Consider the following 16,011-nt stretch of genomic DNA (forward strand, 5'->3'; position numbering starts at 1 on the left):
AGCTAAAACTTCTGTCCCACTTAGGTTCACATACATTTACACAAACATGGATATTAACTGCAGATATTGCTAGTTTTTTAATTGTTTGATATTGAAATGAAATAAAAATATGCTGATATATCTGTGATACAAAGATTATATTTTCAGCAAATAAAGTTTAACAAAGATTATATTTTCAGCAAATAAAGTTTAACAAAGACATGAAAATACTAATTTAACAGTTATCCCTGCACTATAAAAACACTGAATCTCAAACCCTTGACAAATGTGAACAGACGTTGGAATTTCAGATTGCTTTACAAGCAACTACACAAACTATATTTGCATATGAATTCAAGAAAGATGTGGTTCCAATCAGCATTTCTATTTTCAAATGTGCAAAAGTCTAAAAAAAACTGTAAACGCTATATAAGCAGACTATAGAGGAAATGCAGATGAAACACCATGATGAAACTTGGACCAATTTAAGTGAGGCAATTAATTCAAACAACTCCAAATGATTTTGGTCCTTGATTAGTCATGGAATAGAGAGGCCTATAAAATGTAACATGACTACCGTACACAAAATGAGCTCTAGCAGGAACATTAAAAAAAGACTAAATTACTAAAATGATGCTGTTACATTACTCCAATATGACACTACATGTATCACAAAAAGAAATCATGAGTCTGATCAAATATGTCAAACCTTCATGTTCAGCTGTAGCAGCAGCATTCCCAATGTTGCAGTAAAATTCAATCCTACTTTATGGAGTTCACTATCACTACAACTATTTGCATGTGTGTTACAATCTAGACAGATTCCACCATCATGAAAAGCTCCATTATCCTTCTGCTTCAGTCAAAAGATTTTTTTAAATGATCCAAAAAATGAACTAATAGCTCTTCAGGACTGTGAATGCAAAATATTTACCAAATATCTGCTGGATAAATTATCTGTATGGGCGGTCAAACATAAATTTATAGAATTAATTCAATGAGGTTTTCGATCAGGCTATTCACTATTTATATTACTGCCCACAAATTAATAGCTAATTAAGTAATTGTTTTAAAAATTCTCATTGTAGGTCTGACACATTGAAAATACTACAGCCTTCGATAAAGTTACTCATGGGAGGTTTAAGGACAAACTAATAAAATGGGGAATTGACCACACAACATTACATATTTAAAAGCGCATTGCATGTTGAAACCTGGTTGACAACTAAATTGCCTAAAAACATGATGGTCTCCCCCCCCCCCCAAGATGCTTATCTCAAACGGCTTGATGCAGGGCTGCATTTTGGACCCTCTTATTTTTTCTTTATATATATTTTAGATTTCCCATCTTATCCCAGTCTAATGGCAGGACTGCCACCAAAATGAGAAAATCAAGCTATTACTCAATTGGCCTATGCATAAAACTTGGTCCTATTCTCGTTATCAGCAAAAGGCTTAGAGGTTTAACTATCAAAGCTGAATGAGTATAACCTTGGGAAAGGCCTAACAGTGAATATTGGGGAACAAAACTGTTGTATTTCAGTCAAATCTGAAACAGTCATCTTGGGAAATAGGTGGAAAATGAATTGAAAAAGTGAATAAATATGAATATTTGGGATTACGAATTTACAATAAGATTATCATGGATTGACTGTATTTCAATTAAGAAAATGAAATTACACATCATTAGAAAATCAATTAAGAGATTTTATAATATTATGGTGGTCAAGGTATCAGACCTTCGATTACAGCAATACATTTTTTAAGCTTATTCTGTCTCTTTTGTATGCTTCATTAGCACTTAATACGAAAAGGTTACTAGACTGGATAAGATCTATATGCCAGAAAAAATAACTATCAAATCTATGCAGTTCAACTTCACAATGAAGCTTTAAATTGAATTATTTTGACATCCATGACAAAATTACACAAAGCCTCAATTCTAAATAATGTTTATGACTATGTTAGAGCCAGTATGAACACATTAAAGTGGTTAATCCTTAATAAGTGAACAGTGAAAGGGGTTAACAACCCATACCTAAGCCTATTTGTCAGCGAAAAACTAATACATCGAAAACAACCTACTGTAGCTCACTGTGCTGACTGGTTTGATTCGAACCAAGCAGAAGGCGCTATTAAGGAAAACACTGAGGTACACTGATCGAATGAAATATTCATCAACCTTGTTGTGTTACAAACGTTCTGATTAATTGACTCCTATTCAAATGGCAAAGCAAGAGGACTTCTATTACAAGCTAGAGTCTGTTTGCAGGATAAAGTACTGAAGATTCAGATTATTGTACATCCTGTTGAGTCAGTTTGAAGGCCAATGAAAGATCCAACTGTTAGCCACAAATGGATGTGACTTAAAAAATGAAACTATTGACCATATCATTTGTCTATGACCAAAACTGTTGGCTCTAAGGAAAAAATATCTGCGGGCATCATTTACTACTGGAAACATTAGGACAGGTGGGGGTGCGGTTAAATACTCATTTTTTGTGAAAAGTTATACTTTTATTGTGAAACCTGTGAAAGTTTTAGATTGTGCTTATGCTGTGCTGCAAAAGACTACTATTTCAGTTACACCTGTGTGTTTGTTAGACCACGTACTAACGGTGCAGGGATTGTTAAGATTTTGTATATATTATATTTAGGTAACTTGATATTATTTAATAATTGTATAGTTTTAGTTATCCTTTGTATTATATATATAGTAGGTATACATAGTTAGGATTTTTTCTCTATGGAACTTTTGAAAATTCTATGTCTAATAACTTTGGCGTTTGTGGACGGAATTGGCTGAAATTTTCAGGAAAATGGCACATTTTGTTTCTGAGCAGCCCCTGAAAATTTGGGGGGGGGTCGTCAAGGGGGGGCCGAGAAAAAAAGGGGGTCCCAAAACGCGTTTTTCCCATTCATTTTTCCATAGGGCGGTTGGCCTCACTTTTAGCTCGAACGGCTGAATGGATTTGCACGAAACTTGGCAAAATTGTAGGGACTGTTAGCCCGATGTGCCTTTGCTAGGTCTCAATATATGTGCTTCAGTGGATTTTGAGAAATTAACGTTTAAAATAAGATATATATGTTTTTTCGCCGTAGAGACGCGTCTTGGTACGCGAACCGGGTAGCTAACCGGGAAGCTAACCGGCAGTGTAACGGGAGTCTGAGGAGTAGCTGATTGGCTGTCAACAATGTAAACAGTCCGGAGCGGCCGCCATCTTGTCTCTCGGTAGGATCGAGAGACAAGAGGAGGCCAAAACAAAGGGGGAAATGAAGGAAAGAGGGCAAGGTAGACCCCTTCTGACCCCCTAGGATTGATGAGGGGGATATTATAAAGCCACGCTGGGCCAAAAAAAAACAACAACAAAAAATCCGATTTTTTCGCCGTAGAGAAGCTGATTGGCTGTTATCATTGTAAACAGTCTGGAGCGGCCGCCATATTGTCTCTCTGTGGGATCGAGAGACAGGAGGTGGGAAAAAAAAAGGTGTAAATGAATGAAAGGGGTAAGGCAGACCCCTCCTGAACACCTAGGATTGATGAGGGGGCTATTAAAGTTCCCTGCGGGGCAAAAGAAAAAAAAAATAGCGATTTTTCGCGGTAAAGGTGCTTCCTGGTACGTTAACCGGGCAGTTAACGGCAGCGTAACGGGAGTCCGACATATTGTGTTTTTTGAACGTTTGTGATATGTGCACGTGTGGATTTTGTCTAATTAAGGTTAAAAAAATATATATATCTTTAAGCGTGTTCTGGCGCGCTTACGTTTTGGGTTTGGTTTGCGCTGCAGAGACGATACGTCACGGTTATGCGATGCATCATGAGGCGTCTCACAGGCTACGTGATACGTCACTTAATAAAGAATATATTTTACAGCTATAGATATTAGCTTTTAAAAAACCAATGAAATTCACAGAAAAAACCATAGGTTATAGACCATATATAGTTAGGAATTTGCATTTACAAAACCTTGAAAATTCAATGAAAAAACCATAGGTTATAGACCATATATAGTTAGGGATTAGCATTTAAAAAACCTTATTTTATTTGCACAAAACCATTGAAATTCCATATATAGTTAGTTGCACTAACTATATATCGCGGACCCGCAATCCACTGCTAATGATGTCACATATTACATCATTCATGACATGGTCAGTGACATCACTGATGACATCACTGATGACATCTCAAATGACATCACTGATGACATCACTGACATCTCATTTGACATTACTGATTACATCACTGAAGATATCATTTATGTGATAATACATCTTCAGACTCTAATATAACCATAGATACACTCAGTGTAAACAGGCACTCACAGACTGTCACACATCCATGGAGTTACTCACACACCTAGTCAGTCATGCAAAGAATCAATCACATCTCCATTTCCTCAACTATACAGTTATACACACCTTACTTATTCAAACATATACTAACACATATTTACTCTCTTATACAATCCTTGATACAAGTTCACAATGATTCATACAGCCACTCTCACATTCACTGGCTCTTATGTTCAGTTATTTATATATGTCAACTCTCACATGGAGTGTGTTTTACATATGTACTTACTTTGACATGTAGCACTGAGATATCCATTCACTCACCAATATACTCATGCACACAGTCAACTGTCCATACAGCTGTTTCTACATGCACTTTTGAACCCATACACCTAGGGAATCAACTGCTCACACATCTATGCACAGAGTTATACACCTCCCAGCCACCCACACACATACTCAGTCTCCCATACAAATACTTGGGCAACCATTCAATAACCCATATAGTTTCTGATATAGCTACTGATTTAAACATACAGCAGTTTACAGAACAACATAAATAATGATTGCCAAATTAAGACACTTTAATCACTAACCCATGCACTCAGTGAGACACATTTAATCATTCAGTCATGCATCTTCTCTCCAGTTTTAAACCAGTATCCTTGCAACAGACAAGCAAGGCTATCCGGGCCTGTAAATCAGGAGCACCCACGGATTCCTGTCCCCCAATCATTCTTCACCATCTGATTGACACAGTCAACCCTCACATTAATGGAATCATTAATGAATCCCTTGAATCCGGAATTGTACCTGCCGAATGGAAGAAGGCTACTGTCAAACCCCTGTTGAAAAAACAGAACAAACCATCCACAGACTTGACTAATATGCGGCCCATCTCCTTACTTCCTTTTCTGGGCAAAGTCACGGAGCATCTAGTGCACGAGGAGCTTAAAACCTTCACAGAAGCCCATAACATCTTGCACCCACAGCAATCGGGCTTCCGCTCCGGTCACTCCACCGAAACAGCTTTGATCGAGCTTGCTGATTCTATCAAATTCCTACAGGATGAGGGCAAGCAAGCTGTCCTCATCCTGTTGGACCTCACAGCTGCATTCGACACCATCTCGCATGTTATTCTAATCAATCGAATGCGAGAGATTGGCGTGACAGACTCAGCCCTGGCCTGGATCTCATCATTCCTATCAAATAGGTCCCAGACTGTGGCACTAGGACCACACTTTTCCTGCGAAAAGCCAATTACATCTGGAGTGCCCCAGGGGTCCATATTGAGCCCCCTATTTTTTAATATCTACATGGCACCCCTCTTAGCTGTGATAGAATCACATGGGATCCTGGTCACGTCCTACGCGGACGACACTCAATTGGTTGTCTCCATTGACAAACAGCGTACTGACGCAGAGCTCCGCTTTAAAAACTGCCTCTCTGATGTCTTTGAATGGCTAAATACTAATCATCTTAGATGCAATAGCGCAAAGACAGAGATCATCCCAATAGGCAAGAATCCTTCTTTTTCCCCTAAAGATTGGTGGCCCACAGGATCCGAGGCCCCTCCTAGTGCAGTTACATCAGCTAGAAACCTGGGCGTACAATTTGACTCTTCCCTTACTTTTGACGACCACGTTAAGATCACTGCCGGTCGATGCTTTGGATTAATAAAATCCCTGAGGAAATTTTTTGATTTCCTCCCAATTGCAGCTAGAAAGTCAGTTGCGGTAGCCCTTTTACTTTCCCGACTTGACTACTGCAACGGCCTTATGGCCGGAGTGAAAAAATCTACCCTCAGAAAGTTGCAGAGCTTACAACATGCTGCAGCTCGACTGGTTTTACAACTCTCCAGAAGGTCATCTGCATCTGCAGCCCTGAATTCACTTCACTGGATGCCACTGCACAAAAGAATCTTTTTCAAACTGCTTCTCACAGTCCACAAAACCATGCAAAACACAGGACCCCGTTACTTTGTAAACCGTTTCAAGTGCTATAACCCTTCGCGCTGCTTGAGATCCTCTGGGACTAACCTTGTTCAAATTCCCAGATTTAAATATAAGACCAGAGGAGGAAAATCCTTTAATGTTCTGGCAGCGAAAGCCTGGAACACCTTACCCGCCGACCTTAGAGCCATTGACAATGAGAACAATTTTAGAAAACTTCTCAAGACATGGGTCTACAAACTACCAGACTCCTCTGTCTTGGCTGCCATTTAGTTCTATCTTCCATTCACCCCACTTTCTCAGTTATTCCTCCGCAACTCGCCCAGCGCCATGATGCTCCCCTGGGAGCGAACGCCTGCGCTTTACAAATGCCCATAAATATCACCTACTAAATCCTTCATCCAGACACTTATACATCCACTCATTCTTCAATATGTAAGACATATTTTAACTTTACAGAAACATACAGTCACTGGGTGTTGTCATCAGTGATGTCATCAGTGATGTCATTTGAGATGTCATCAGTGATGTCATTTGAGATGTCATCAGTGATGTCACTGACCATGTCATGAATGATGTAATATGTGACATCATTAGCAGTGGATTGCGGGTCCGCGATATATAGTTAGTGCAACTAACTATATATGGAATTTCAATGGTTTTGTGCAAATAAAATAAGGTTTTTTAAATGCTAATCCCTAACTATAAATGGCCTATAACCTATGGTTTTTTCATTGAATTTTCAAGGTTTTGTAAATGCAAATTCCTAACTATATATGGTCTATAACCTATGTTTTTTTCTGTGAATATATATATATATATATATACATATATATATATATATATATATATATATATATATACACACACACACACACATATATATTACCTACTGGCGGTCGACAGTAGGTAGTTATAGTTAGGATTTTTTTCAATGCAAAATCTCAAAATTCTATTGTGAATAACTTTGGCGCCGGTTGACGAATCTGCCTGAAAATTTCCTCAAAATTGCCTCGCGGAGCTCCGGTCCTTCCCTGAAAGTTTCGGGGGGGATTCGTCAAGCGGTGGCCGAGATAAAAGGGGGGTCCCAAAACGTGTTTTCCCCATGTTAATTTCCATAGGGCGGTCGACCTCACTTTTAGCCCGAACGGCTGAATGGATTTCCACCAAACTTGGCAAAATTGTAGGGACTGGTAGCCCGATGTGCCTTTGCTATGTCTCAAGATATGTGCTCCAGTGGTTTTTACGAAAATTAACTTTGAAAAAATATATATTGGGCTACATTGGGCTATATATATGTTAGAGCCCAAATGTAGCCCAATGTAGCCCAAAGATGGCCACCAGAGACAAAAAAAAACAAATGTAGCCCAAATATCAGCCAGATGTAGCCCAACTATAGCCTAATGACAGAATGTCCCAGAGTGTTCTAAAGAACAACTAGAGCGCTAACAGTCTTACTTATGACAAAAGTATGGCACACCTGAAGCCATCTTGATTGGAATAAAGTGTTAACACTTAAAACATTTAATTTGCAAAGGAACAAAATGAGGGGGTTCATTTTGCCATAGAAATTATGATTAGTGCTGAGGAAAGAAAAATTAGGGCACATTTTGAGTGACTTCTCAAATCCTCTTATATTTCATTAAAAAAATTCTGATATGCAGTCTCCCAGGTTGGCCACCAGAGACAAAAGAGCCCAAATGTAGCCCAAATATCAGCCAGATGTAGCCCAACTATAGCCCAATGACAGAATGTCCCAGAGTGTTCTAAAGAACAACTAGAACGCTAACAGTCTTACTTATGACAAAAGTATGGCACACCTGAAGTCATCTTGATTGGAATAAAGTGGTAACACTTAATACATTTAATTTGAAAAGAAACAAAATGAGGGGTTTCATTTTGCCGTAGAAATTATATATATATATATATTTTTTTCTTTTTCACTGAAAAAACCATAGGTTTCACACCAGTTATAGTTAAAAATTAGCATTTAAAAAACCTATTAAATTCACTGAAAAAAACATAGGTTTCACACCAGTTATAGTTAGGTGGAAATTTTACTCGCATAAAACCATTGAAATTCCCACGTTATAGTTAGTTGGACTCACTATAACTTGCGCATGCACTGCTGATGACGTCACATATTACATCACTCATGACATGGTCAGTGACATCACTCATGACATCACTGATAGCATCTCAAATGACATCACTGATGACATCATCCAGTGAATGTGTATCTTTCTGAAAAATAAATATTTTTTATATATGTATATCTAAAGGTTGATGGAAGAATAAATGGGTAAATAAATGTCTAAATGGATTTTTTTGTGTAAAATTGATTGGTTAACTGACTTATTAAATGTATCTTAGTGAATACATATATTAGCGAGTAATGTTTAAATATTTAAATATCTGTATCTGTGCCTCACTTTGTGTATAAGTGGCTGCATGGGTTGGTGAGTAGCTACATGAGTGTGTATCTGGGTTATTAGTTGTTTTTTTGAGTATCAGTATCAGTGTCTGTATGGTTCGGTGGGGGATACTACTTAGAGCACAGATGCATGAATGAGTGACTCACTATTTGTATGTATTTTGAAGACAGCATGTGTGCAAGACTGTATGGGTGGATGATTGTGTGTATGGGTGGGTTAGTGAGTATGTGTTTTTATAATTGATTGTTTAAGAGAGTAAATATGTTTCCGTTTCTGTAGAAGTATGTGTAGTGGTGTGTATATAGCAGTATAATCAAGTAAATGGTTCTTTGATAGTTTATTTGCACGTGTGAATTTGTGTGTGAGTAACTATATAGATGAGTATTAGTGTGTAACAGGATGTATAGGTGTATGAGTGCATATGATGAGCAAGTACATGCATGAGTGACTATATAGAACTGTTGGTGAATGAGTGGATGTGTATGTAGATGTTGGAATTACCTAATAAGTTGTTGTAATTGGTATTGGTTTCTCCATTTTTAAGAAAATGTTAGTTTTTATTTTTGAATGTGTGTGTCAAAGGTTATTTTATGCTGATAGGAGGTCTGCCACTTTGTCACAAGGATGTTGTCATCAGTGATGTCATTTGAGATGTCATCAGTGATGTCATGAGTGATGTCACTGACCATGTCATGAGTTATGCAATATGTGACGTCATCAGCAGTGCATTGCACGTGCAAGTTATAGTGAGTCCAACTAACTATAACGTGGGAATTTCAATGGTTTTATGCGAGTACAATTTCCACCTAACTATAACTGGTGTGAATTTTCAGTGAATATACAATGTAAAGCTTGTAAGTTCAGCAAAGACTGTAAAACATTGACTGTCCCGAATAGCAGAAGAGTGTTCACAATCCGTAAACGATTGATATGTAACACCCCATACAGCATATATATCTTAATCTGTCCGTGCAACAAATGGTATGTAGGCAGTACCAAGCACACTGCAAAGAAAAGGGTACTAGAACACCTACGGGCCATACACAACAACAATAAACAGTATCCGGTTGCCAGGCATTTTTCAGATATGCATATGCAAAATGAACAATTGGTGCAATTGGTTGTAATAGACAGTGTTGATCTTGGAGTAAGAGGAGGCAATTTAGAACTGTCCCTCAGAAAACTTGAGTCCGAATATATTGTGGATTTTGAATGTTTGACACCGAAAGGTTTAAATGTTACTGAAGAATTGGCAATCCATTTATATGATTAGGAATTGTTATGGACCGATACCCGCGGTTTTCTTGATTTTAATGTAATTTATTTCATTTTCAGAATTTCACACATCACGTGGTGGCGGCACAACATGGAACCTGAATACAATGTTTTGCATCCAGACTCAGTTTTGATACAAGTTTACTGTTGGGTTGAGCTATAGAAGTCCATTTAAACATGATATAACTTTTTTTGGACTCATAACTAATTCAGACTATCTGTTGAATTGCCCACTGGGGCGAAACCTCGAATACTGATCTTTATGGATATGTACTATCTGCATAGACTGAGTTCTTTTGCCCACTGGGGCATTACGGTCCAAAGATATATGATTTATGTATATAAGCACGGCCAGGAACACAGTATCACTGTAGCTATTACACGTGGTATGTTTCCATAGCAACATGACCACTATCGATGATTTAACTGGAATGCAATGCTGAATCAAATTAGGTTCTCTTGTATAATCATGCCTCTGTAGATTATGGTCATGCCTTGGGTCTAACCATTATACGATTTCTGCCTAAATGTTGTTTTTGCCGCGATATTACATTTCAGCATAAACATACAGTGACGTCAGTACAGAGATACCAATCACGGGTTACCTCACGTTAAACGTCGAGGGAGCGATATTTTAGCTCTATTTACTATTTCAATGATTCTATCATATTTGCGATTACCAAAACTGTGTATAGACGGCAATGTCAAATATTCTGCATTATATTAAGAATGAGTTCCGTATATAATCTCATTATGTTATTGTTGCAGATTATTATTTGAATGTGATACGTTTATGTTTTCTGACCCAATCTAACTACATTAGAGGCAAAATGTGGATTAGTAGACCATTAAATGTATAATTGCAAGCATATTTATATGTTACAAGATGGCCGCCATATGTTAACTTGATGTTAATCCATGCACTAGGGTGTGGTGTTTAAATAATGGCAACCAACGCCACGAGACGAGCGTGACCAAGCCGTAATGGCGAAACGCGTCGTGGAACTTTTGTCATCTGCCAAATAAACTCCTGTGAAACTGCAGCTCTGGGTGTCCTGTTTTCATCATAACTTTGATGTGTTGCGGAACGAATTTATACAGCCAGCTGGTGGCTGCAACAGGACCGCCCGTGCCGGCTTCTCTCCTAACCAGCGGTGGTGGGAATAATATATATATATATATATATATACACATTTTATCTATCGACCCCCGGGGCCCTCCTCTAAATTCACAGAGGAACTCCTGGAGGTGGCCACGCTTTGGTCATGAGCTCTGCTAATTTCACTATCTTGGGAGACCTCAATCTCCATTTTGACTCCACCTCGGATCCCACTATCAGTAACCTTGTGGCAGATCTAACTGCCGTACAACTGACCCCTCTTATTCAGTCCCCCACTCACTCTGCGGGTCATTTACTTGACCCTGTTTTTACGAATATCCTGGAAGCCAGAGCCGACCCACCGAAACCCATGGGCTGGACTGATCACTTCCTTGTTAAATTTACGATACCGGCTGATATCCAACACTACAAGGATACACCACCCTCCCGTCTTAAACGACCCTGGCATAAGCTACAATATCAGGATCTCTTTGCTATTTTAGGAGAACCTACCCTCGCAACCACTGAGGATATCAATACGTCCTATGCCTCTTTTCAGGATTGGATCACCAAAGGACGTGACGCCCTCATACCTGCTAAATGGACTAGAGGACGTAGCACTCCCTCTAACCCATGGTATGATGAGAATTTAAAGCTGCTTAGAAAGGAATGCGAGGTAGCAGAGCGTAATTGGAGAAAGGACTACATGGGCAAGAATAGAACCTTCTACCTGTCCAAACTGAAATCATATCACAAAGCTATACGCACGACCCGTGCATCATTCTATGCTAAGGAAATCAATACTAGCTCTAACCCCACGAAAACCATCTTTAAACTGGTTCAAAAACTGCAAAACTGTGGCAACCCTGTCCCATGCATTTCCTCGACGCAGCAGTGTGAGGACCTAGCCACCTTCTTTATTGAAAAGGTGAGGAAAATTTACAACACCTTTCCACAGAATCCCCCTGATCACACTAAATCCCCAAATCTTTCTTTTAAAGGCACCAGACTTACATGTTTGCCTGCTATTTCTCATGTAGATCTTGTCAAACTCTGCAGAAGGGTGAAATCAGGCGCCCCTTCAGATCCCATGAGACAGGCCCAATTTCTAGAGGCTCTGGACTTTTTTCTCCCATCCTTGGCCACACTCCTCAACCTCTCCTTCTCCTCGGCAACTGTCCCTACCTGCTGGAAACGGGCATGGGTTACCCCCATTATTAAAAACCCGACCCTGGACCCTACAAAACCAGAGAACTATAGGCCCATTTCACTGTTACCCTGGGTATCCAAACTGGCAGAGGCTCATGCCAACGCAGTTCTCTCAGACCATATGGCCAAAACAACATCTTGGACCCCTCCCAACACGGGTTCCGGCCAGGGTATAGTACGGAGTCCGCCCTTCTATCCACCACCGAACATCTCCGGAAGGTACTAGATGCCGGTCAAAGTGCTGCGCTGATATTACTTGATCTCAGCGCAGCCTTTGATACGGTCTCACATAACATCCTGCTGAGCCTCCTGGAAGACATAGGGATCAGTGACCTGGCCCTGGAATGGTTCCGCTCATTCCTGACGGGCAGATCCTTCCGTGTCTCAGCACCCCCGTTTACCTCTTAATCTCACCTTATCGGCCAAGGAGTTCCGCAGGGATCGGCTCTTAGTCCATCTCTTTTTAACCTGTATGTGCAGCCTCTCACGGCAGTGGCCAGAGAATGGGGCCTCACGCTGGTGTCGTATGCCGACGACACACAGCTAGTAATCCCTCTTACGGAGGCCCCCTCAACCTCTGCCAAGAGATTCAGGGATGGACTGGCTTGCATAGACCCGCTGGATGACGGGTAACTGTTTACAACTCAATGCAGGGAAAACCGAGGTGTTGCTCCTCGGTAAGAACACCAGCTGCTGGAATGACCATTGGTGGCCATCCTCGCTCGGCCCCATTCCCCAGCCTAAACCCTTGGTAAAAAACCTTGGAGTCTGGTTGGACTCCTTGCTGAGCTACCAAACTCACACCAAAAAAGTAGCAGCTACGTGCATTGGCTTACTAAGAAGCCTCAACCCTATTCTTGGGTTCTTGGACCCCAAAACACGGCAGCTCATAGTCCAATCCATCATGCTCTCCCGGCTGGACTATGCTAGCGTCCTATTGCTAGGCGCCAACAAAGCAGAGACAACTAGGCTGCAACGTATATAGAATTCTGCGGCCCGAGCTGTAATTGGTCTTCCTAGGAGATGCTCTGCTAGAGCCACCATACGAAGACTCCACTGGCTCCCAGTGGAAGCACGAATCCAATTTAAGGCCCTTACCACTGCTTTCAAAATTCTTAAAACGGATGGCCCTGAACTCCTCCGCCCGCTTCTTACACTCTACTCCCCCCAGCGCAATCTGCGCTCCCTAGGTCAACATCTAGTAGTGGTTCCCCGCACAAAACTCTGCCGTATCGGGGGTCGCTCCTTCAGAGCCCTGAGAGCTAAACTTTGGAACTCCCTTCCCCCGAACATCCGTCGGCTTGAAAATCTTTCCGCTTTTCGCAAAGCAATTAAAACCCACCTGTTCCCACTGTCCTAGACCCCTGACCCCCCACCTTCTCAGTAGGGTTGCTATGGTTTTCAGCGCCGGGACGCCCCGTTGCTGGGGCAGCTGTTGCGCTTCAACAAAATCGTAACATAACATAACATATATATACATACATATACATATATATATATATATATATATACGATTTGGTTTTACTTTGGAATTGCAATATATTTATTTGTAGTTTGCACATGCGCAATTGCACAAACACTATGCACTTTACAAATGCTATTCTAGAGCAATCTAACATAAACATGCATTTATGCAGATATCTAGTAATTGTTTCCAATCAAAAATGAATGCGAGCAATGTATATGCTATTGTATTAGTAATGGCGAGCAATATCCCCGGGTGAATTCGATGTGACTTTGACCTATGAGTATTTGGTTTGTTTTCATTTAGTCACATGGTGCACACAAATTCATTTAAAAAGAGGGCATTATGGGAAATATTTCTGATGTGAACAAGGGCAACCGCCCGAAACGTGTCGTCTGCCACGCTGCTGTAACTCTCTTGGAATAAATTACCTTTTGCCATCATCTGGGATTCGTTGGTCTCTTTCTTTGCGGTCACTGAGACATTGGTGATTTCGAATTGACCTTTTGTTGCATATATATATGTATGTATGTATATATATATATATACACACACACATACATACACACAATAAAAATACTTACTATTTTCTCTTCACATTTCAGTGCAGGTAGGTGAAGCATCGTGGCTGCTACTGGCAGCATAATAAGGCCAGAGCAAATGGTACACTACAAAAGACTCTTATTAAAAACCAGGGTTTGATAACTGGGTAGGAGAGCACGATTCATCTCTTTCTATGGATTTCAAATAAGTGCCACCGACCTAGCTAGACGCTCAATTTGCCCTAAAATATAATTCCTGCTTGTGCCTTCTCTGCCATGTCAATCTTTTCTGAATGCAGTTAATGTTGTTGTTAATTTTCGTTTACCTGAGACCTGGTGTGCTCCTGCCAGCCCGAATACTGTGGAGCCGCACGGGCAGACCCAAGATGCAGCTCAGGGATGTGGAGACCCTCAGGATCTGCCCACCCTGCAAAAGAAAAGAGGTACTTAAGTAATAAAGAAAAGAGCTAGGAAAGTCAGCAGAACCTGCAGTGGGAACATATGACAAAGCTCGAGATGGGATAAAAGGAAGAACGAATGGCAGAGTGGGGAGAGAACAAAAGCAATAGGCAAAGAGTGAAGTAAGAAAATAAGCAAAGTTGGAGTCTGCATAAAGCTCAAAAATATGGTAGGAACTAGAAGGCCATGCACGTGCTTCCAAGGAGGCAGGACAGATATGTGAAACAGCAGGAGAAGGTCCAGTGGGCGATGTAAGAAAGGTGGGAGAGGGGTATGGTAGATGTGAGTAAAAGCTGAGGAGGCTGGGGTGGAGCAAGAAAGAAGCAGTGTTGGCAGAAAAGAGAAAATCACACTACTCTCAGGAAACAGGATATGATGATTCGGACAATCATGGTGTAGAGGTTAGTGATTTTACCGTGAACCAGGGATCCAGGCCCCAGCAGGCAACATATTTGTGATGAGAAGAAAAAGTTAAATATGAGCCAAAAGCTTTTCATGGGTGTTGGGCGTTCTTCTCCCCAAAACAATACATTATGTGCAAGGCTCGAATCAGTATTTTGGTATGACCCTCACTATACAGTTAAGCTCACTCCCACCAAGGTTCTGCCTTCTGAAGGAAGACTGCTTCTCAAATAATGGACCACCAGAGGAGTACATGTCACCCGGACATTCTTTAGTGAATGGTTTTCACAGATGTGTTGAATTTTTTTGTTCATTAGCCCAACTTCTCACACTTCTCACACTTTTCGGATACCACCTTTGAAAGCAGAATGACTCCTCTGGACTCACTTGCTGTGTGGACCCTTCTTTGTTGTTTGCTGCCTTTGTCTTCCGCAGCCCTTCTACCCTGCTGTTCCCGCTCTCCCCCCGCTGGCGCACCCCTGACACCGCGAGTGCAGCCGCAGAGCGGGGGAGAGCGCGAGGGGACTAGGAACTACACTGACCATCAGCCTCAGCGGCCGGAAGTAGCATCCCGCCATACAGCGCCAGGAGGCATTAAAATCAGAGCCTCGTTTGCGGCAGAGCGGGAGCGTGCGGGGCGGCGCCGGGCTAAGCCCGGGCAAAAGGCGGGCCCTCTGAGGCCCTCAGAGACCGTAAGAGACTGGGCTGGGCCCCCTCCCTTTCACTGACCGATCTGTGGTAAAGTGGTCTTGTCCTCATATGTAGCTAGCTGCGGAATCTATATTTATTCAGCTACATTGTTTATTCAGTTGTAGCTTGCGCAGTTGTTGGACCACAGTGTTTTAATTATTTGAGTTGTCTGTGTTAGTCTAGAATAGTTTTTTCCAGCAAACTATGA

At 40.9% G+C, this 16,011-nt stretch overlaps 1 protein-coding gene across 2 annotated transcripts in view; it reads right to left on the bottom strand.

Annotated features, from left to right (window-relative positions):
* RTCA (RNA 3'-terminal phosphate cyclase) overlaps positions 1-16,011 on the bottom strand; it is a 197,134-nt gene that overhangs the window by 168,124 nt on the left and 12,999 nt on the right. For both annotated transcript variants that reach the window (XM_086954464.1, XM_086954470.1), the window contains one exon: positions 14,579-14,679. In XM_086954464.1, the coding sequence (XP_086810590.1) occupies positions 14,579-14,679 (101 nt within the window). The remainder of the gene's footprint in view (positions 1-14,578; positions 14,680-16,011) is intronic.

This window comes from Lissotriton vulgaris, chromosome 1_1 (assembly GCF_964263255.1).
Source record: "Lissotriton vulgaris chromosome 1_1, aLisVul1.2, whole genome shotgun sequence".
In the NCBI taxonomy this organism is placed as follows: domain Eukaryota; kingdom Metazoa; phylum Chordata; class Amphibia; order Caudata; family Salamandridae; genus Lissotriton; species Lissotriton vulgaris.